Source organism: Leptopilina boulardi, unplaced genomic scaffold (assembly GCF_019393585.1).
Source record: "Leptopilina boulardi isolate dan_hultmark-lab unplaced genomic scaffold, ZJU_Lbou_2.1 LbouV2_38, whole genome shotgun sequence".
Classification (NCBI taxonomy): domain Eukaryota; kingdom Metazoa; phylum Arthropoda; class Insecta; order Hymenoptera; family Figitidae; genus Leptopilina; species Leptopilina boulardi.
In genome coordinates this window covers 1,594,075-1,619,140 of record NW_026137951.1, presented here as the reverse complement: position 1 = coordinate 1,619,140, position 25,066 = coordinate 1,594,075, and the positions used below count along the sequence as shown (strand labels likewise).

General features: G+C 27.3%; 1 protein-coding gene and 1 long non-coding RNA gene across 3 annotated transcripts in view; one reads left to right on the top strand and one right to left on the bottom strand.

The window, feature by feature from the left end:
* LOC127288195 (phosphatidylinositol 3-kinase regulatory subunit alpha) overlaps positions 1–25,066 on the bottom strand; it is a 54,447-nt gene that overhangs the window by 26,033 nt on the left and 3,348 nt on the right. The window contains exons 4-5 of the mRNA XM_051315498.1: positions 24,888–24,980; positions 23,997–24,044 (exon numbers count right to left, since the gene is read on the bottom strand). Of these exons, the coding sequence (XP_051171455.1) occupies positions 23,997–24,044; positions 24,888–24,980 (141 nt within the window). The remainder of the gene's footprint in view (positions 1–23,996; positions 24,045–24,887; positions 24,981–25,066) is intronic.
* Positions 13,593–25,026, top strand: LOC127288200 (uncharacterized). 2 transcript variants are annotated; one of them, XR_007844004.1, is made up of 3 exons: positions 13,593–14,098; positions 18,204–18,456; positions 24,890–25,026. It is a non-coding gene; the product is annotated as an uncharacterized LOC127288200 (long non-coding RNA). The 2 variants fall into 2 exon arrangements; XR_007844003.1 differs by having other exon boundaries at positions 13,596–14,098; positions 24,931–25,021.

Here is a 25,066-nt window from a genome sequence, read left to right as displayed (position 1 = left end):
ATTTTCAATTTGAAAATATATATATTTAAAAATTATATTCACACTTCTTTTTTTTTTTTCTTTATATTTGTGAAATTTTCATCTTTAGTCGTAATTATTATCATCACTAGAGGTAATTTTATATTATTGACAAGTTCATAAAAATATCATTAGACAAGTGACAATGCATATTTTCCCATCAAACTTGTTATTCTCCGTTAATATTTTTTCAAAAGATTTTGTTTAACATATTTTGAAATTCAAATAAAAGTTTTTCACGTATTTGAGAAATTCGATTCAAATATGTGGAGAGAAACCATTAAAATCTATTATTATACACTTGGATCTAAAGAACATTTTTGTATATAATATTTGAATTTGATCTTTGAGGAAGTGTTGTTGAGGTTTTCAAAATTTCGTTCTCTTTCAACTAAAAGCTTTTCATTTTTTTTATAGATCTTTTTAAAAGAATAGTTTTATTAATCGTCATCGTTTCTTTGCTTATCTGAACCTCATCTCATCATCAGTATTCCATCATCGGAATATTCTAATGTGTGATCATTAAGAATTCAGTCTTGGTACCACGTGCAATGTGTGATTAGTAAGATGAGTTTTCTGTGTGCATAAACTTGTTTCCACATTTTGTAATATGCCGCTGATCATAATAATCGCATACACGCGAGGACAAAGTTTCAAATGTATATAGTTTTGTCTAATGATAATGCCGCGCTCTTCTCTTTTATATACGTTACAGAAACATTCGTGGGTGTAACATAGCTAACCTTCCGGCTGTCGCACACACCTTGTTCGCCTTCGGCTTGATTTAATCGATTACTCGGTTAACGTATCGCTTTGCAGAGGAAATATTCATGCTGATGCTAAGACATGCTGCTGGATAAAATCAAGTGTACTAGATTGAGGAAGTAGTGCCTTGGATATATACTCTATAAACGACCTGATTCAAAGAGAAATTTTAATTGCAATCAGATTGTTATATACTCCCGTTGAAAATAAATTTTCCAATTGCAAATATCATATTAAAGCATATTACACACATGTATAAAAGTGATTAAAGCTGAGTCTTTAAAATAAAATTACTTTTCAAAGTTTATTGTTATAACCCAGTAGTAAATGAAGACTCGAGTCAGTAATAGCTTCTATCAATTAACTGCTAATTGAAATTACAGTTAATTGAATGGAGCTATTCGCCTCTTATATATGGTATAGCTAAAGACGATTCATTTAATCAATTCACTTTCGTTAAATGCATATTTCATTTTGACAAAATTTTTCCTATTACTAATTTTATAAAAGACAATATTTATTATCTTTTTACAAAAAAACTTAATTCTTGGGAAAATATTTGATTTCTTTTCTTTTCTTTACAAGGGACCATTGCATATGATTTGATTATCACGTTTACTTTCGTTCTTATCCAATGCTGTGCAATATTTGCCAAGGTGTGAGAGTGAGTAAAACTTACACGCGCTCTGACGACCGAAGGGTTCTACATACATATATACAGAAAGGGATGTGACAAGGATGTGAAAGTGAAAAGCAGCTTTCCAGGGTGTCCTGGATAAAGGAGTAGAAAGGGAGCTCGGGGACATGGGATGATCGAATCTATGCACACGCATGCGCTTCATATTAAACATCCTGTTCAAGGTCGGATTCAACGCCGTTCCTTAATGTAAAGTCGCCCCGGTCCCGCAATTATTTTTTTTTTCCAATAATTAATAAAGCTCACAACAATTAAGATGAAAAACTTGTTGAAAATGGTTACTAAATTTCCTCACCACTATTATACATAAAAAATATCGCATTTTCCATCTATCTTTTAAGAATATTTCACAATTATTATACAATTTGCAATGAAATTTTATAGATTTACATATATATGTGAATAAAATAGTACTTGAAATGAGTTTACATTGGAATATTTATTTTCGACCTGAGAGATGGAAAATATTGTTAACAGAAATAAATCTAAAAATAGATATTAAAAAAAAATTTTAATACAATCCTAAGAAGCTTCTCATTCGTTTCTCTTCGTTTATTTTCGACCCTAAACGACATGCTTAGTCTTCAAAGTTAAAGCACACGAGAAATTCATGCTCACAATATCCTAAACGATAAAACTATATCACTTTCAACAATATTCCTTTCTTTTTATTCGATTAAAAAATCATGAAACTTTATGTTTTAAACGATTAATGGCAATCGTTTTTCAAACAAAGCTACATCTATAATAATAATAATAATAATAATAAAAAAAGTCTATAACTTTCTACGCAATCTTCGGGACAATAAAATGAGATTATAAACCTTTGAAAGTGTTTTATGCTTCCTCTGTTATTTCATTACCTTTACTCATGATTTTATGACAACTGTTTAAAATCGAAACCATACAATTTAACCTCCCATTTCAAAATAAATAAATAAATTCTCAACTCATTACAATCGACATGTTCATGTAATAATAAAAAGAATTTTTATTTATTTATTTAAAAAAGTGCTTTAACAAAACAGTTAAGAAAATATATTCATTCTTTAAAGTATTGGTTGAATTAAACTTTAAAAATTTTAAAGCAAATTAAAATGTTGATACACGAGTGTAACAAAACGTGGGCATTTAACTTGGCTCATCCGTATGAGCGATGGTCAACTGTAATTATGGTTCTTTTACTAACAGTAATTAGGTACTTTGTGCTACATATATATATACGCAAGAAACGCAGATGTTTAACCCTTTAATGGTTTCGTCAGGTAATAGACAAGTTGAACTTGGTATTCTATAAAAGTCTCAACATACATTATTCGCATTATATTAAGTATTTAATGATTTTTATCATTTTTCTTTAAACGATCATCTGAGGGTAAAAAACAATTATGAACATTCCCACCTATCAATAACAATGTTTTATATATAAATGAAAATTAATTATGACTCGTTAATATATCGTGTCACATGATTATTCCGTAAAAATCATTAGTTAAAATTTTCATTTTAAAGAATTTTATTAGATATAATTATTTTTTAGACAAATTTTTATTTTTCAAATTAACATTTGACAGAATTTCTGTTTAAACAAATTTTTACTTAATAGAATTCTTATGCGCCGAATTTCTATCTGTCCGAAATAATTGCAAATGACCGAACGAACAATCGACAGAACGATTTTGGCGCGATATTTAAAATCCATAAATCACAATTCTCTTTACAATTATTTAATTGGTGAATATTTTAACGAAGCTGAAGTACGCAACGTTTATGATAAACGATTTTTAAAGAAATAATTTTTTAAAATGAAAAATTCTATAATTTTTTGCCGAAAAAATATTTCTTGTAGTTTTCATTAATCAACAAATTATAAAAAAATATTTTTTAGGCAAAAAATTATAAAATTTTTCATTTTAAAAAATTATTTCTTTAAAAATCGTTTATCATAAACGTTGCGTACTTCAGCTTCGGATATTTTAAACATCACCGCGAAATTTTTCTGTCGATTGTTTGTTCGGCCATTTGCAATTTCGGACAAATAAAAATTACCTAAAAATTCGGTAAAAAAAAGAAATTCTAACAAATGAAAATTCGTGTAAAAAATATTTAATAAAATTGTTGAAAATGAAAATTCTCACTAATAATTTTTATAGGATAATCATGCACCCCTTCATTCGATTAAATTATACGAAACTTAATACCAAAAAAAAATCAATTTAACAGAATTTTTATTTAACGAAATCCGAAAAAATTGAAAGGAAATTGAAGTAGAATATTTGCAAGCAGAAAATTTTCCAGGAGGGCAATATTATTTTAAGGAAAGAATCAGTTTTCATTTTTATTGAATATATATATATAAGTATAAACGAAATCTATATTTGCGTTTCGAACACACCCTTTGTTTTCTTTTCCTTGGGATCTCATAACAAATTGAAATGAACTCTTATACATTGTAATGGAGTCATTATATACCGCTTTAGCCACAACCTACGATATTTTAAGATCAAGTTTATTCAGATTGACTTTGTAAAAAAAAATGATTTAAAACTTGTTATTTCAGTATAAATGTCTAATTTAGAGGAAATATTTATACAAGAAGAAATATATATATATATAGTATTAAAATAATATTGCATATAGTAAAATTTCAAAAGAAAATAACTTGAGGCATTTTTTTTTTTGATTCTTCCTTTTTGCATCATTTTAATAAAATTACGTATATTTTGTTTAAGAATTTCAATTCGAAAATAGTCGAAACTTTTACACGATCTTGACTTGGAGTGCGTGTAAACCGGTCTTAAGCTTTGGCATGGCGCCTGTTTGACGTCCGCAATCTCTCAATATCAAATTTAGGCAATATAAATAATGATGTACGAATTCTCAGACTAGAACTACTAACCATATTCTACATTTTTGCCATCATTAGTGATTTAATTTTTCAATTTAACAACCATGTTTCAAACTCCTTTTTTTGAATTAATTAAAGATATATAACAGTTATAATCTGACACATTGTATATACCATTGTAAAAATAATAATAGGGGAATAAAATAGATTTTAAATTTCTATAACAGCGAATAATCACTAATTTCAAAAAAAAAATATATATATAAGGTAATAATCGTGTAAAAAAGAAATGTAAGATTTAAGGATTACGTATGATTTATGTTCTTATAGGTCACAGCTAGTTGTTACATATTTAAATTTAAGTCTCTGAAAAATGACTAAGAATTTTACCTCCGTAACACTAATCCGCAGATATATCGTGCACGGAAAATAAGTAGATATGAATCACGAGAATGCTTAAATACGCGTGAAAATCGATATTTTGTATCTAAAAAAAAAAAGTGCACCATTTTTGTGTAAAATATATTCTAAAGAATGGGAAACATACATACCATTATATCAATAACTATCGTCAAAGAGAATAATTCTTGAAAAAAAAATTCACATTAACAAAAAACTAATTTCTAAAAGAGAAAATCCAAAAGATCATGATGATTCGCAGACAGATTCTGTCTTACAGACGCTCTTACAAACGTTCTATTGTAAAATCATCGATTAAGATAAATACCAAAGTCAATGATTAAAATAACTATGATTATTAACATGATGTGAATTCAATTTTTCTTCTAGAAATCTAACATTTTCTATCTCCCATGACGGTGCGCTCCATTACCCGTGACCTCTGCAAACCTGCAATGCTATATCTGCAAATCAATGGAGCTCTCTTGCAAACCCGGACGCTGATTCCAATGGAAGCTAGTCCGGAAACGATCCCATACATTGGGACTGTTCCCTTGATCAATGTCATATACTCAAATAAAAACAGCGAATAAAAAATTTTAATCAACCACTGATGATTGTACATTAACTGACAAGATACGCTAAGCAAGTAGACTAAACAAGAAATTGCGAAATACACATGCGTTGCGAACTTTTTTTTCTTTAAAGAGTAACATCTGTTCATGTAATCTCCCTCTACTGATATAATTCTCAGATAATTCAATCAAAAAAAAAAAAAATTTATATTTCTATCTAAATTTTCAAATAACCCAAACTGATTTAAAATAGTAACCTAAACGATTGTAAAATCGAAATTTTGGTTTCTTTTTTTTTTAAATATTATATATTTCGCAAGCTATAATATAATGTTATATCGCAATCATTCTTTTTGTTGAACGAGAGGGAAAAATGTGATGGAGTTTATCAGAAAGTTTCATTGCAAATAATGATACACCGTGTCCAATACATTTTGACACTGAAATCGTGGACCGATATTTCGTGCGATCTCCCGCAGCGATTAATGGCATACTCTGAAGTTTGCATCGCTTGGGTACCATTTTTGTATTTTACACCACATATAAATCAAGCGCGAGTTTCATAATCGTTTCAAGTGCACACTTTTGAATATGAAGATAAAAATTATTTTCTATTTAAAATATTATAAATTTTTTAATTGGAATTATATTTCAAGAAACTTATTTTTAGAATATTATTTTCCCTATAGAATAAGAGTTACAGAAACTTCTGCAAAGCATATTTTAAAATACAAAAAAAAAAAAAAAAAAATGAGGAGTATATTATAAACCCAGAGATAGAAAAAAAATGACAAATAGAACAGAATATGAATTAGAAATGGAAGTATGTACTTATTTAAACCTAGTTGACATAGCAACAGGGTTAACAAACTGAGTTTGTTGCTATGTCAATAAAATTATGATAAACCCTTTTTTTCATTTGTCATAGAAATTAATTATTATAAAACTAATTACACACTATATAGGGATTGTATAAATATATTTTCATAATTTTTTCTCTTTTCATGATTTTTAATGAAAATGTATTTTATTTTTAATGGAAAATATATAAATAAATGAGGTGAAAATTTGTATCTTAGTTGTCATCAATATTGCAGTGAGCTCGTAAAATGAATATCGCAAAAGCTTGAAATCTTTGTTGAATAATTTTGCATTAATTAACATATTGAATAGAAAATTGCAAATCTAAGAACCATTTTGTCCTTTAAATGTATAGCGTATTTTATGATAAAAGTAATAAACCTATTTTTTTCCATGATTTATAAAGCAATCTAAAATATAATAGGAATTATTAAATATTTAATAAAATATACATTCTATCAAAAATCAGTATAAAAAACAAACTTTACTGACAACAAATATTAAACAACAAAAAAAGGAGCAAATCAAATTTTTATCTCTATTCAGAAATTTTTTTTTTTCAAAACAACAAATTATGAATCAAAAATTTTACTACGATTATTTGAAAATGTACATCTTTTTTCCAAGGCGCATGATTTATCCCATAAAAATTATTAGTTAAAATTTTCATTTTAAAGAATTTTATTAGAAATAATTATTTTTTAGACAAATTTTCATTTTTTGAATTTACATTTGACAGAATTTCTTTTTAAACAAATTTTTACTTAACAAAATTCTTATGTATCGAATTTTTATTGTACAAAATTCTTAAATTTTTATTTGTACGAAATTGCAAATAGCCGAACAAACAATCGAGAGAAAAATTTCGGCGCGATGTTTAAAATTCACCAATCAAATGTTTGAAAAGAAAATCGTGATTGGTGGATTTTAAAAATCGCGCCCAAATCTTTTTTGTCGATATTGTTTGATCGGCCATTTGCAATTTCGGACAAATAAAAATTCGGCGTTTTAAGAATTTTACCAAATAAAAATTACCTAAAAATTCTGTTAATTAAGAATTCTTTAAAAAAAAAAATTCTGATAAATGTTAATTCGAAAAATGAAAATTCGTCTAAAAAATACACTGAAAAAAGGGTTTGGTATTGACAACCAAAATTTTTTTGCTGAATCAACAAAATTTTAATTGTCTCAGTTGAAATTTGTTTGACACAACCAAAATTAGAAAAAAAGGATTTTTGTTGTCCTAATTAAAGTTTGATTTGGTCAACAAAAATTTTGTTGATTCAATAAAAAAATTTTGGTTGCTTAAATACCAACGAAATGTTTGGTTATCAATACAAAACCCTTTTTTCAGTGTAATTATATCTGATAAAATTGTTAAAAATGAAAATTCTAACTAATGATTTTTATGGGATAATCATGCTCCCCGTTTTTTCCAACCATAATTGCCTAATTTTATTATTAAAATAACAATAAAATTGTTTTCAATTATTTTTTTTTCGGGAGATATAATTTTTTTATAACTACCAACTCATTGTGAGAACTACAATATAGTTTGGAATTATCATAATTATAGAAGATACAAATTGTTTAGAACTACAAACTGGAAACTACTTAAATTACCATTGTCTTACACAATATAGTAATTTTGAAACACCTGTTTCGAGCTACTCTGAATAATTGTGACTAAAATTACCAAAATTCGAAACCACTATATCAAAAATTAAAAATTCGAATCAATTATTATTAACAGTGAAACAATTTTTGTTTAACATCAAAAAAAAAAAAGTGATTGCCAACTTCGAAGAATGATATTTTTCACCTCAGTATCGTCCTGTTGAAATATAAGCGCCATAAAAAGAAATGTGTCAATAAATCGCATTGACTTCTCTCCCTGTATTTCGAAGGTTAAAATATACCACGAATGGAGATGAAAAAAAAAAACTGGGAAAAAGATGGGGAATCCCTTTTTTGAATATATCCTTAAAGACAAAATAACATTCGTGTAAGAGGCATATAATTATTTTGACGTATACCGTTATCTCAATATCTGAGTGCCTATCTCTATTTCTCACTGACAATTGACCGACAAAGTTGCAGCCCTCCCGCAATTACTGCAATTATGTACGTCGCAGACGGGCAAAATGCGCTCTTATCCACTTGTCAATCGACATGGGAATAAAAGTGCTAGGCTTCGCGAAGACCATGCAGCTGTGGGGGTATACAACATGAACAGGGTGTTTTGTGGATGCATTTGTTATGCGCGAAAAAACACTGCTGCAAAATAGCCGCACGATCGAGATCGCGTATAAAATGGCAATGAAAATGAACGTTACCGAACCAAATAAAACACGCAGGAAACATTAAATTTCTTTCCTTATAGGTGTTCTTTTTTTTTATTATTCATCTCTCCTCTATATCAAACATACCTATATATATATATTTGTACAAATTATATGGATTTCAGGAAATGTGAAGAGAGAAAAAAAAAAGAACATGAAACTAATCTTCCACTTCACATCTTGTCTTCGTCACACTTCCGATGCGATTACACAAAATTTCTTGGGAATTATCATTAAATACTTTCTTCACTTTTGTGTTGAAAAATTATTTTCACATCAAGATTTATGTAATTTGCATGACACATCGTTTGTATTTAATAAAAAAAAATTTTTTTTAAATTCTTTTTCAACAAAATCGAATTATATAAAATATTTCGTTCCAGGTTCTTGCTTCTCAATGAAGGTAAATATAAACAATACCCTATGCGAACAAATGAGAGGAAATATATTTTCGAATGATATTTAAAGCTCTTTTGTTGAAAAAAAGAGGGTCATTAGAATAAATTTTTTTTTTTTTTTTTTTTTTGAACATCCGTTTCGAAAAATTAAATCACACACTTGAAATTAGATCATTTCTCTTTAAAATTTATGAGTTTCAAAATTGGCCTATTTCCTTATGCATAAAATTATATACAAGGAATTTGAAGAAAAAAAAAGGCCTAAAAAATTTTTCAGTGTTCCAAAAAGATATTAAGACAAGCTCCAATATATAAAGAATCAAACTCTTTTTTTTTTTTTTTATTCTAAAACAAAACAATGGATTGCAACATAATTTTCACATTGAATTCCAAAACGAAAAGCTACCTTTGCATACTAAATAGTTTTTATATATTCATATAGCAACATTATTAATCTTTTTGACTTTTAGATTCTATTACTATTATGAATAAAATTTTGCAAAAATTAAACGAATCTTTAAATAAAAGATTTTATAATCTAAATGATAAAAATTATTATTAAAATAGTAAAATCCACATTTTTTTATATTATAAACAACGAGAACAAGAATAAAATTTGCTGAGCCTAGATTTTTTTTGTTAAGAACGTAATTTTATCTTGCAATAATTCCTACACTCGTAAAAATAAAATTCTCTCAAAACGAATGAAAATTGAATATCGACACTTGATAATTTTATTCTATAAATGTAACTATTCCGAATGAAGTATACTTGAAATAACGTTCGTTTTTTTTTCCTTTTTTTTTTTTTTTTCTTTGATCGATCGACACGCAGTAATATGTCCGAGTTGAAGTGCAATGCTCTTACGATCGCGCATTGAATTAAACATTTAACATGTAAGAACTTTGAAAAGAACACGTGGTATAAGTTACGCAATTTAAATGTACTGAAAATTGCACATTAAACATACACAAATATAAATACAAGGATATATCTAGAGAAAAGAGTACTATATGCATCCGCATTTTTATGGCTTACAATTTTTCGTAAAAGTGCTGCTTTCAAATTATTAGCGTGCGTGCAGCATATATATATATATATATATATAGAGAAAATATATAATTGTATCCCGAGGGATTTTTGATGCTTACTTGATAATATACATTACAATGCAAAATCTTTTTTTCTAGAGAGAACGTCAGTACGGTAATGTCCTCGGATATGAAAAACGCATTAGGACGCAACATTTTAGTATTTGTATATATATATATATTAGTCTCAACAGTGCATCATCGAATCTTTCACGCGATAAAATTATTACAGTTTATTTTTGTCGTAACGATATCAGACATTATTGTCTTATCTTATATGAGAGAACCCTTATCTCTCATTATCTCATTTCAGAAGATATATTATTAAAGTATAAATTGCTAAAGGAACCTCTTTATAATTGCCCACTAATGGATTCTGCCATTTACAACTAGTTTCTTCTTCCTTTTATTATTAAATTAATTATAATGTATCTTATAATGGGGTGGAGTATATACAAATGATCAAATTCCCCCTTCACACGGAAAGAAATACTTTATTACTCTTTATTAAAACACGTCATGATTTAGGGAGAGAGAAAAAAATGAGTGTAAATATTATATATCGGGTCAAAAAAATGTTATTTAACATTTGGAATTTTTTGTAGAATTTTTGTGAAGTAAAAATAGTTTTTTTTTACTAATTTGAATTATTTACTTTTCACTGAAAGTTAGAGAGAGAGAGAGGACATTTATAATGATTCGTTTGAATTTTGAGCATTTTCACTTTGTGGCGCTAATTGTGTACATCTCGTTAGACTGGAATTTTTAGATGAGATATTTTTAAAACTTTTTTCACTGAAAATAGAAGAAGGGTTTAAAAAGTCTCTGAAGCATATAACTTTCAGAGGCAAATGTATTATTAGCGACAAGTGGTCAATCGTGAAATCCTTGGCACAATGTCAAAGGTGCGTTAAACTTAATTCAGTAGATATATTACTATTATAATGACAAGGAGGTTAGAGTGAGGTTTTATATCATTCTTTCTCTCTTGCTTTTCATAAATTGTGTTCTATAATTTATTTCTGCCAAAATTCAGTGACTAAATAATGACAATGACGTTTGTAAAATATAAACAAAATTTTAACTTCTATTTTAAACAGCAACGATATGAAAAATTTAATTTTTGTTTTTTAATTTAATTTTTGTAAACAAATATTTAGAACAACAAATAGAATATAAAAATAATAGAGGAATACCTTTTTAACGAAATATGACACTAGAAAAAAGAGATAGAGATAATTTTCGTATTACCATAAACAGTTATTTACATATCAGTCAACAAAGTATAAATTTCGCTTCTATGCAAAGTGTTGGGTTTGTTTCTATATACTTCATTTACAAATCAATGCGTGTCACTAGCAATGTTACAAACTCGCGAGAAAAATAAAAAAATATATAAATCGCGGAAAATTTCCCAATTTATAATTATATATACAAATACTAAAAATGTAACACTTTCCATACATTAAAATGCTACTAGTTAGTTAAATAACTTTGTTACGTGGATGCTAATATTCAAGTATAATAAATTATAAATGTTTAAAGAAAAAAAAAAAAAAAAATGCAAGTAAATTAAAAGTTGCATCAGAAATGACATAAATTAATAAAAGTTTTTCCGGAAAATATATACCAACGTTCTCTCTGTAAATTTATTTTTAAAAAAATAGATATTAATTATTTTTTGAATAATTAATTTTCAACATTTTAAATTTGAAAAAATTATATATAGTTAATTATATACTAACCAAAACTAACAATTTAATTTCTTCCCCTAACATAAAATATAAATATTCATATCCTGCGCGATAAACTAAATATATTTGATATAAGATTAAAAACTAAAAACTTGTTTTTCTTTAAATTTTTTCATTATAATTTACTGATTTTCTTATCTCTTGTATAGTTTCTGCTCAATAAGAAAATGCAAAAATAGCTAGTAAATATGTACATTTTAATTTACTTGAAGCAAGTTTTAACTTACTTCTACTAATTGATTGCATTACTTATGTATGCAGGACGGGAGGATTTATTCTAACAATACATCATTACTACAAAAGGAAAGAGTTTGATAAGATTCTGAATCTTGAGAGATAAAAGTTAAATATAAAAATTATTTCAATAAACCAGTATATATAAACTAAACTGTATTTATATGGTTTGAAAAATAATTTTAAATATTCGGATAAAGAAAATTAAAAATAAATATATCAACGCATAACTGAAATCATTTTTATATTTAATTGAAATCTAACAAATTTCAAAAATTTCAAACCTTTCTGAGAAAATTTAGTACATACTTAGTTCGAAAATTCATCTTCACGATGATTAAACAAAGAAAAAAGTTATCACCTATCGACTTTTGAACTCTATATAAGGTCAAGATTTTTTTTTTCCTCACATTTATAAGTGTATTTTATAAATCAAAGTCAGAGATTACATAGAATTTAATCTCGAGAAATTGTTCTTTAGAATAATTTATTTTTAAGAGAAATTTTCAGGATCTTTTCAATTTCATTTTCCCGAGATATTGTTCAAATTATTTCCAAAAAGGAGAATTTTCTCTTAACTTGAATTAGAAATTTTTTTTTTTTTTTTTTTATATCGCAAAAATCTGTAATAAATTTCAAATTTATTTCGACATTTTTAAAGACATTTTATTAGATGGTGTGTCAATGTTGTTCGGAACCCACTAAGCGTTCGCGAACCTCATGAGAATAGAATAAAAAAAAAAAAAAACAACCATAAAACAAAGACTATCGAAGTATCAGGATCAAAGCGCACTTTTAAAAGAGGACGACTGAATCCTGGAGTGAGGAGCCAGAGTTCGTTATTCGGTGACATGAAACTTTACGAGCCATTGTTATAAGATGGCTTCTCCAAGCCAACAATGAAAAACTGAAGAATGCACAACACGAACTTCTTTTCTATCTAAGAAACAATCCTCAAAAACTTTTAAATTTACATAACGAAACTTTCAAGATTTAATCTTTTTCTTTTTTTTTTTAAAAAAAAAAGAACAATAATTAAGAATCAATTTTTTCTATAAAAATAATAATGTATTGAAAATATTTCAATTTCTCTGCGGTCTGAATTCTTTAAATTCACATTTCCCTTATAACAGAATTACTGAATTTGTCAAGCAATTAATTTGTATTTTTACATACTGCTTTGATCGGAGATAAGACAAGATTCATTCACCTTTGGGCAGCGATTTACCGTACCTGATACATTTGAATTTCAGCGATTTTCGATAAGAGACATCGAGCTAAAAATGAACACGTATAGAGAGTGTGGAATAAAGAACGTCTTTTTTTTCTTTCTTTCTTTAAAATTAAATTATGGGAAGTTTCTCTTAACTTTCGGGAAAAATGAGAAAATGTCATAAGAAATCGAAACATAAGTACCTACGTATAAGAAATATAAAAAGAAATGAAAACTTTCGATGGAAAATATTGAGAAAGAAGATTTGAACTTTTTTTTTATTTTTTTTTTTAATATTGCAATTTTAGATCGAGAAAAAGAAGGAGAAAATTATAAAACACGTGTTATGTAAGTACATTGTATAATGGTCAATGTATGTGCATAATATATTAATTCGAGCTTTATTGTAGAGCGACCAGAGGCATTCAGAATTAAGAGACATGCTATATTCGATTTAGAAACCTTTGCAAACTTCCAATCCTCAAGCACTTTAACTTCTGGCATCACCAGTATAGTCACGGCAGGTTTCTATTTATGAAACAAAATGCATATATTTATCCGGTTTTTCTGTATTTCATGCGGCCTTACACGGACAAACAGGTTTCTTTATTTTATGAGAATCTATCGGTCTTTTGTCGCCAGAAAAGTGATAAAAAATATACGCAATATTTATTTGATTAAAGGTTTTTCATTTCGTGAAAATAATAAGTGCATGTCAATATAATTCAAGTGAAATGAAACAAACGAATTTATCAAAGAAAGTTCTTTTTTGATTTGATTATTATAAAAAAGTTTCTAGTGATATTTTGGGGGAAAATTCTTTTTCATATAAAGATTTACATTTTGAAATAGCTCCACGTTATACAGAATAGAGAACATGTGTTCTTCACTGCTTTTGATGATGTAAGCCACTCAGAAATAATTATTAATTATATCACTAAAGATAATCTAGAACCATATTTAATTAATGTTTCATTGAGAACATTTTTTGAATCCTTTAATAATTTTTATGACTAATCAATGCTACAACAATTTCAATTAATAAAATACGGAATGCATGAATATTTCAATTTCCCAATTTAACCGAATTTTGATTTGACTAAATTTTTATAATTTTGATCCGCTAATTTGTAACCAATTCTGAGATTAAAAATTCCGTTAAATATATATTAATTATATCAATTCTGTTTTTATGAAAATATTTGTTTCTTTTTTCTTTCTTTTTTTGTAAATATAAAAATATATAAAAGTTCTGCAAAACTTCCAAAGCAATAAGAATCAAATATAAAATATATGTGTGGGCGGGCAAGAGAATAACAAATTTAAAGCAATTATTGTCATACGTGGGTTCAACTTTTGAGATATTAAGGTAATGGAATTACGCTCCGAAATAATGCTGCAGAGAAATCGTACCATCCCCGTTCTTGCATGCGCAGGTTCAATTAAGGTATTTTTTGTCGAGCGTCTGATGCATCAAGCAAAAGAGTACCAAAGTAATAATGAGCGCGCAGCACGACGTCTTATAAACCATGTGCACTTTTAAGAAATGTGCCACTACTTCTTTTTTTATAAATAGAGGTCTTCCCAAAACTTTCCTGACAAATTATCGCAAATCTCAAAACTTGATTTTCAAATTACTTTTTGATTTATTTCCAACCATTATTTTAAACACTGTTATATGAGGTTTTTTTTTAATTTCAAAATTTTCATATTTAAAACTGACAAAAAGGAATGAAGCGTTATCGAGAATCGAGAAACTAATCGATTTGAATAAAATATGGGTTCAATTTTTGAATTTTATATTTCATATTTTCAACGAGGCGAATGTACGAGGGCTAAAGTGCATTGTGGGGTCGTGTAAGTGCGAAGGAGGGATCCGAGGTCGATGGATTTAATTCGGTCGATTAAGGCCAAAGGCTATGGCAACGATATGTGCGAGCCTTTCGACTCAACCGATTGGATCGAATCAAATCGACTCGATTTGAATGATCGAACCCCACAAACTAAGGTACTAAAAATTTTCAACAATTTTAATTTTCCTCAAAAAAAAAAAAACAAAAATCGTACAAGGAGAATCTCGAACTTATAAATTTCCACTATTCAAAATTATTGATGAAAATATTCACAATCTTTTCGACAAAATCTATAACACAGAAAAATAAAACATTCAATTTGTTTTTACTATTGAAACTCTCAAACATAATAAAATTTCGCCCATATAATTCCCAAAAGAAAATATATCTTGAAGAATAAAATAAAATTATAATGAAAGAGTTAAAAGACCATAAACGCTCCTCACGTTTTATTGAAGAAGACCTTTGACCTAATTCAATTGTCCTTCGACATTTTTTTTTTTTTTTTTTTTTCATTAAAAATTTTTTAAAAGCAAAAACGAAATTCTAAAAAAAATTCTAAAAGTTATAATATAATATATAATAAAAACATATATCGTAAAAATAATTATCGCTAATAAAAATGACAAGATGTTTCACTGTAACATACTTATTAGCAAACATTACTTAATTAACTTACTATGTATTTAATTTACGCGACACTAATTGGTACTTTTGGTGCATGAGACAGTTACAGCTTCATTTCTCAAGACAAATTCACGCATATTTTCCCGATTCACGTTAAAGAGCTCACAAACTGAAGACATCCAACTAAAATGAAGAGAGACTCTCACAAATGGAAAATGAAGAGAAAATTCTTTATAAAGAATTTCTCAAACTATGATATAATAGGAAAATTTGTCTCACAGCTAAAAATACACAAATCTCGTTTTTGATATGAGGAATATTAAAATATATTTGAAGAATAAAATGAAATTTTTGTCGCATTGAAAAATTACAAATCGACAAAAATAAAATACATCGATGAAAAGTTGTTAGACTTCTGTCATAATTTCTTTCAGAAAACGTGCAATTGTATACATATTATATATATATATATATACCGATTCTTAAAATTTTTCGCGTGCAAGCGTAACGCACACGTGCGAGACCCACGAATACACTTGCCAAATCGCTATCAGCTGCCTCCACATAAATCTCCTTGGTGTCATCGGCATTCCTCCACAGAATATAAGCGCTAGCAAGAGATTCACTTGAAAAATCTTATATATACGACAACTGCTCTTGCAAAATGAAGTACAGAATCAAAGGTTATATACCACTATATATATATAGTGAATGTATATAATGACACTTCGCATATACAAACGAGATTTTTTTATTTTCCCAAAATGCAAATTCTAAAACAAATTACTGAAATTATAAAATTCAAGATGGAATTTTAAGCAGTACAGAATAGAATAATATTATTAATTTATGAATTTTGAAATTTTTATCGAAAATACTTATTAGAATTACTGTTAATTATATGTACAATATTATACAATTAACTGTATTGAAAAAAAATTTAATTGGCTTAAATAAAAATTATTTGGTCCAAGTAAATATTTATTTTATTCAAGTAACCGATTATTTGAATCAAATTAATTTTTTTTCAATGTGAACTACGATAAAAATAAAAATTACTATTAATTGAAATCTGCTATTACATCTGCCGTTATACCTGAAATTATTATATATTATAACTATAATACACTGAAAAAAATTGATTTAATTCAACTAGTCGTTTTGTTGATTATTATTAAATAAACATTTACTTAAACCAATTAATTTTTATCTGAATTAAATAAATTGTATTCAAATGATTTCTCAACAATATTTCTGTATTTAAATCAAATATCGTCTAATTGACTCGCAAATAAAAATTATTCGATTCAAGTAAATATTTATTTTATTCAACACCCTGAAAAAAGTAATCTCATATTTAGAGAAAAAATCCTCTTCTAATATCCTCTCAATTTTTCCTCTTAAAAAAAAAAGTATTCCACTTGATTGTGGAATATTTTTATTCTTTGGTGACTTAATAATAAAACAAAACAATTTTTTTGAGGTTCTGATGTCAAAAACATTGAATTAAAGTTAAATAAATAAAGAAATCTATTAATTAATATAAGTAATTAACTATAAATCATTAATTATATTTAATATTTAATTAAAGATATTTAATTTAGTGCATGCACTGAAAGACTTTTTGTTTCAAAAATTAATATAATTTGTTTCAAAATGAGGAAAATTTATTTTTGTACTACTTAGTCGCATGAACGTACTAGTTTCTGACTAGAAAAAACTAAAAATTTGTATGGACCATACTAATTTTTGGTATTATTTGGTTATAAACTAGTACGTTTACACACGGAAAAAATTAATTCAGTATATTTTACAAAACTGTGACGGAGTAGCGGATACAGCTCTTTACGAAACTGAGTTTTGTAAAATGTGATGGATATTTTCGGATAAACTACAGAACTTTCGTTGTTTATGCTGAATATTTCTGGAGTTTATCCTGAATATTTCGTGACATTTTACAACACTCAGTTTCGTAAAGAGCTGTATCCGCTACTCCGTGATAGTTCTGTAAAATCTACTGAATTCATTTTTTCCGTGCACGATTAAATAGTACAAAAATACAGTTATCCTCATTTTGAAACAAATTATATTAATTTTTGAAACAAAAAGTCTTTCAGTGTGATAATAGCTTTTCTTTATCAGTTTATAACCATAATTGTCAAATTATATGCGAGAGGAAAATCCTCTCAAGTGAAGACTATTACTTTTGATACAATATATAAGAGGAAAATATGCATCAAATTAAGAGGAATTCGCTAGAATCAAGATTACTTTTTTTAGAGTGAAGTAACCGATTATTTGAATCAAATTAATTTTTTCATCTAAAATTTTACTATTCAGAATCATCAGCTTTTACCAAAATCATCAAACATTATTTACCAATAAAATTAATCGACTCTACTTTTATTTAAAAATCAAATATAACCACCCATTAAATTGCATTTATTGGATGGATTGAAAATCCTTTATATATATATAATATAGAATGAAGACTCTCCTAGTCAAGGTCAAATATTTCTTTTTTTCAGAGATCTATACACAACTGCGGAGAGCGAGGTTCACGACAAGGTGAGGAATCGAGAATTTTTATGCTGCAAGGTAAAAGAAGAAAGAGGTCATAGTTAAAACATTCGCCATGTGCGTGGGATGGCCAAGGGCCACAAGGCTAAACGTGTCGAAAACCGTGTCGAACGTACAAAAGGAACGCATACTGTGAGACGAACTGGTTGCCTTGTGATACCATGGATCTCGGATTGCGCGCCCCGATGCAAACGGAGTCACGTAGGTGTTACAGGTTACATACCCACGTAACTTTGGTCTCTTGTTATCGCGCTTCATTCCTTTTTTTTTTTTTTTTATTTAAACTTTATTCTTGGACAAACGCGTGCCAAATCCGTCCAACGTTTTGCACCATGACAATTTCGATTAATTATTTTTACCTCTATATATATAAATAATTCGCAAATATCTAATTACACGATTAAAAAAAAAAAAAAAAAAAAAATTGCCTTTTAAAGAGTAACTCTTAAGTTCTCTTTCAACAAGAACAACTAAATTCTGCTTGGAAGTTTTAAAAGAACAAATAATTCTACCTTTCAACTATATAATTAGTCTCAACGATAATTTTCCATATATTTGTATTTCACTCTTAAATATTTCAGACGAGAATTAAAAGTTAAAATCAAAAGTAGTACATGTTTGATTAATTTATAATGTTCGATTTACTAAATATATACCTAAGAAATACAGAAACTGAAATATCGATTCAAAAGTAATTTTTTAACTCTCGACATTAAACGATATTTCTCGATATTTGTATATTTTGAAAAAATTTTCCAACTATTGTGCACAAATTTTCAGACTTCAAATTCATTTGAAATTTTGAAAATATAAGACCCCTTGAAACGAAATCGTTTCATTTTACATGAAATGAAAGGTCTAAACTAAATTTTATAGATAAATTTCTTGATCCACACGAAACTGAATTTGGTGAATGAATTTCCATGACGATTCCAAACGAAACTAAATTCAACTTTTATATCCGTTCAACACTGAATTAAATTCAGCAAACTAATTTTTAGTCAAAAATCTAAATGCATTAGACGAATTTCGTGTCGAGTTGTAACGAAACTATTCAGCAGATGAATCTCGTTTCATAGGTCGCAATAAATCTAATTTGACTATAATCTTAAGTCAAAATCGAAACTAAACTCATCTAATCAATATCTGAAGATAAAGAAAATATTTATTAATTAACAAACAATAAAAATTAAAACAACATTTTCTTAATCACTATCGAGTTATTCCAAAAAACAAAAATGCTCTAAATCAATTTTCAAACACTAATTTACTAAACTCTCAAATTTTAATTCTCACTCATTCAAACAGAAGTTTAAATCAATTCCAGAAATTCCAATTTAATATTTCCTTTTGGCAAGTTCGCGGAGAAATAATCAATGCTAAAATAACTCCAGAAGAAAAGCCTACATATTTTGTCCAAAAATATCGTGGTGATGTTGGGGGTTAATGAACATGCGAGAATATTCAATTAGGTCATCAGAAATTTGTTCAATCTGAAAAAGAAGAAATAAAAGAAGCGATCTAAAGCGAGGAAGAAACAGAAAGAAAGAGAGAACCTTATGTAGAAATTTTCATCGTTCATTATTCATAATAGGAGGGCCAATTTTTTTTTTTTTTTTTGAGTAAATTTCTAACAAGGAGAAAAACATGTACTCAATTTCAGAATGTATATTTAAAAGGGAGAAAAAGAACAAAGAACATTAATTTTCTTTCTTGAAAGGCGTACGGGTATCGTCGGAACCATATCCGTCCCTGGGTCATACGATGGCTCAGCTAACGAGGGGGGGGAACCAAGAGAACATTAAAGAGGGAGTATCAAAAGAGAGAGATAGAATGGTGAATGAGGGGTGTGAGAGGGTTGAAGGGGAGAAAGAGAGAGAGAGAGAGGGAGAGTGAGATCGAGAGAAAGAGAGACCAGGGAGGGGCGAGTTTCAAAAAAGAAACTGCCGGTCGAACTGGAACGACAAGGCAAGGTGAAGGGGGGACACGAGAGCACGCCACTTGAAAACCCCTCGTACGCGTGTTACTATGCTACAGTGGTGCCTTCAACGGTGGCAGCACGAATTATTTTCTGTTCGATGCCGGCTTCGATGTACTCTCCTCAACAAAAGTACGAACCGTACGAAAATTTCATCTCTAGATTCACAATTTTATTGCACTGATAATATAGAAAATCTGAAACAGTCATACGATTAAAAAGAAGATGACAATGATAATAATAATGATGATGATGATGATGATGATAATGATAATAATACTAATAATTCCTCAAATCTTTTTGATGATCTTTCAAAAGACGAATCACTATCTTCAAATTTGACCGAAAATTAAAAATCTCGATATTAATTAATCTAAATCGATACAGGTCGTAAAACCCCGCTAGACCAAAAAATAATAAATATTTAAAAATAATAGTATAAACTACCCCCTGACCCAAGAGATAGATCCGTCACTGAGATTGAAGATTTGCAAAAAAAAAAAAAAATGATAATTTGCAATTTTCGTTATATTTGCACCTCTCATTCTCGGATGTTAAATTATATTTTGAAACAAATTGAAAAAACATATTCCAATAAAAATTTTTTAATCTATTTTTTAAATTCTCATTGCAATTTTTCGAGTTTTCGTATAGTTCAAATTTGGTATACCCAAATATCGCCTGAGTTCCATTTTATTTCCAAAAAAAAGCAATATTTTCATCAAGTAATTCATTGACTAAAATTCAATTCTTGGGGAAAATTTTTTTTTAAATTTCATATTGTAGATTTTTGCTACAATACAAATCATCAAAAGAATAAATTCCACCTATACGAATATGTCAGAACATATATCAATAAAATAAATCAATAATTCCAATCACAAATGAAAAAAAACGTGTTTAGTATTTTTTTTCTTAAAAATAACAAATTATTGAACATGTCAACCTTTTAATGAAATAATTTCTATATACAAGAAACGTCGAATGAAGATCTGAAACATTGTTATAATCTTAATTAGTTGAGAAATGCAAGAGAGATCGATGTCTGGAGCTTCTTATCTAATTTTTTTCTTTCTTTCACATATATATATATATAGACTCCAAGAGAGAAATGATGAATTACGTTTATTAACTCATATCAAACAGATGCAATTTTTGAAAGACAAATGACTTAAAAGTGTTGAAATATCAGATACAATTTTTTCATTGCAATTAATATTGAAGAGACATTTTTATATTCTCAATTCTCCCTGCGAAGGAGAATTTCTTCACCTTTTTTTTCTGTCGATAAACTTTATCTAAAAGATAAAGTTCGATTTTTGAACTTTAAATGAAGAAATTCTGTCTCATCTTGTGAAACAAAATTCTATGTGAAATTTAATGATTGTTTAAACGAAAATTGATTCAATTGTTTCTAGCGATGTAAATAACGATCGATTCTATTTTAAATTGTACTTGAGGAATAATTGGCCTACAATAGTTCAATCTATTAATGTCGTGATTTGCGTTTTAAACAAATAAAAAAGAAAAAACGAAAACATTGAACTGGTAAAGATTTTGCAATTTTTAAAATAAGAAACGAACGAATTTCTTTGGAAAGATAGAAACAAAATCAACTAATACTGTGAAGAAAAGAAATGGATAACCATCAACATTTTTTCAAATAATAGAAATAACTATTAATAATAATGTTTTGAAAATGATCCTATAAGAAAAAATAAATAAAAAATATTGACTTACATAAAAAAAAATACACGTGGTTGTAAAGAAAAAAAAACTTTATTTTTAACCAAGTTTCAATATAAGGATTAAGTTAATACCGAGACAAACAAGATCTAATCTTTGAACTTGGTAAAGTTTTTTTCTAAGATATGAGTATTTTTTAATCGAGATGAAAATTTTTCCTGACATACTTCAATGCCAGTTTCCATTTCAAATATCTGATGGACACTCAATATTAAAACTTTTTTTTTTTTTCATGAACAATATAAAAAATATTAGCATGCTATGAAAGCATTGTATGTCAAACTTCTGATACCCTATCTCAATGGACCTCATGAATAAAACCGTATTTCCGTTGTAAAAAGATCATATCAATCCTATTATGTAGGGTAACTGCATCAGTGAATTGCCATTTAAATTTTGTGCTTACACACGAAACTGATTTTTCTAATAATTGCAAAAGAAGTGAATAAATTACTAATCCAAAAAATTTTGCAAAGTCCCATTAAATTTCTGCAAATTTTTTTTTGTCCGAACAAAATGTATTTTTGATTACGAAAACACAGTTCCAACAAAAAAAAGCAGACATTTTTTCCATAAATAGCAAAAAAGAAAAAAAAATTGGGAAAATAAATTTTTTTTTTGCATATATAATTACGTTCAATTAGCAAAGCAAAATATCATTCTCAATGTAGTCATCAAGACTCGACATATAAATTTGTAAATTCGTCAGTGACTCAACGACTATTCTCCTAAAGGAGAGCTAATGATAAAGTTATAAAAAAAAAAAAAAAAAAAAAAGTTCACTTCGTATAATTTTCAACTTTAAGTGCTGATGAAATTCGTGAAACAGAAATACCGAAAACTGATTTGCAGCATCCTAAATATGTAAATTTGGTAAAGTTGTTAAATTCATTAGTGCAAAGAACTTGAACGTCATAACTGAGAATGCGCCATGTATATTATACATATATGCATGTACCATACACAATACACAAAAGGACATCAACGATAGTCTCGTTAAGGCTAGCGAAAAAATGAAGTTTTTATTTATGTCGCGTCTCATGTCCCACGATATTCCCTTTCCATAAAAAATCGCGTCATTTAGATTACTCGACATCTGGCACGAACGAGATACACGTGACGAGATATGCAACGAACGTAGAAGGCCTTTGTTAGTTAAATATATGATAACGGAGAATATATAGTCAAAATGAAATGCCTCAAATAAATTATTTATCCTTGCGGAAAATATGCATTTAACGAAAGTAATCATAGTTACCACACACAATTATCATTTTATTTTAATCATAAATTCAAATATAAAAATTCAATCATTTCAAAAATAATAAAAACGTCAAGTCTTAGTGAATATAATCGTTAAATAAACGGATATTATATAATCTCATATGAAAGCACTTGCAAACGTAATTTTCTTACAATTCAAATCACAGACTTAGACAATCTTTGAATTAAAAAAAAAAATCGTCGTATAAGTATATTACGTTCTACATTTGAATTAATAAATTCGTCAGTAATTTTTTTTTCAGTTAACTAAAATTTTTTTTACTAAAAACATTAAAAATTAAATTTTCTCTCCTATTCGAGGAATATAAAAAAATTAAACTTAATAATTTATCATCTTCAATTTGGAATTTACGATAATGACAAATTTTCAAAGAAACAATTTTCAAATTCCACACGCGCGTAATTCGGAAGCTATTTGTGTATAAAAATATCTATAACCCCTCGAGAGACAGCAGATGTTACAATAAAGTGAAAAAAAAGAAAAATATATTTAAAAAAAAATGTTCACAATCTAGAGATAAACACGTTTCGATGTAGATAGACGTTTGCAAGTTACTTTCCATGATATTAAATCTTTATCTAATTTCAATGCATGCAAAAGATTGCAACCCAGACAGCAGAAGCATTTATTGCCGTGAATTATTTAGTATCTCGAAAACGTTAATCATGGTATAACGTCAAGCTGTCTGCTTTGCTAAACGATCGACATTCTTGATAAAAAGTATCTCCTTACCTTTACATTTGACGCCAACTTTTCCTGTACCCCAAATATAATCTTCGCCTGTAACAAAAAAAAAGTAACAAAACTATATTAGAGAATGTAGAAAGCATAGAAACAAATATTTAAAGTTTTTTTTTTTTTTTTTACTATAACTCAAATACTAGACTAAAATTTTTATGTATGAAAAAATGTTATCAGTTTTAATAAATCCAATTGTAAAAAGTCGAAAAAATATACCAAAAAAAAGCTTTCAAATCAAAATATAATTAATTTAAATTCAAGATTTTGACAATTCATTATTCAGAAGCACTTATTATTAAAATAATTATTTTTTAACCTAAGCAAACAGGTACCGGTATTCTTTTATTAAAAAAAAAAAATTATGAGTAATCTCCGTTTTTTCTGAAATTACGTCATTTTTCCCAAGACCTTGAGCATCATAAATGATATTTTATTCAAAAATAAATTACTAAAACTTTTAAGGAAAACAATAATTAAACAAATTATAAATCATTTTTAAAATGTAACTTAGTCTACAAAAAAAAAGATAATATGATTTATATCTTGTAAAACTTCAATTTAGTGTTCGAAATATAAAATGCAAAAAAGACAAATAAACAATAAGCAAACAAATTTTTTTTAAATAAACAAAATAACACTAAATTCTTAACATTGTTTTTCTAACTAAACAATTTTCTTTCAAAATACTTTCTTTATTAGGAAGCAAAATTAAATTATTCAAAAACATTAAATGCAAATTTGTGTGAAATTTAAATAAAAAGTAAATTAAATTAATTTTTAAAACCTATTGAGTTTAATTAATTTAATCTAAACCAATTAATTTAATTGCTTAAATTAGGGTTATTTTAAATTAATCTTATGAACTTAAATTATGAAACTTACAGTGAACACAAAGGATAGGGCTAACGAAGTAAATATCTTCCAGGAGGTGGTTAAATTCAGTTCTTCCTGAGCTAGAGGTTTCACCTACAGGAGCTGAAATAACAAAAAAAAAATTGTTTATAATTTCTTTATTAATTTATATTGTAATTATATGTTTAATGTAATGTATAATTAGTACA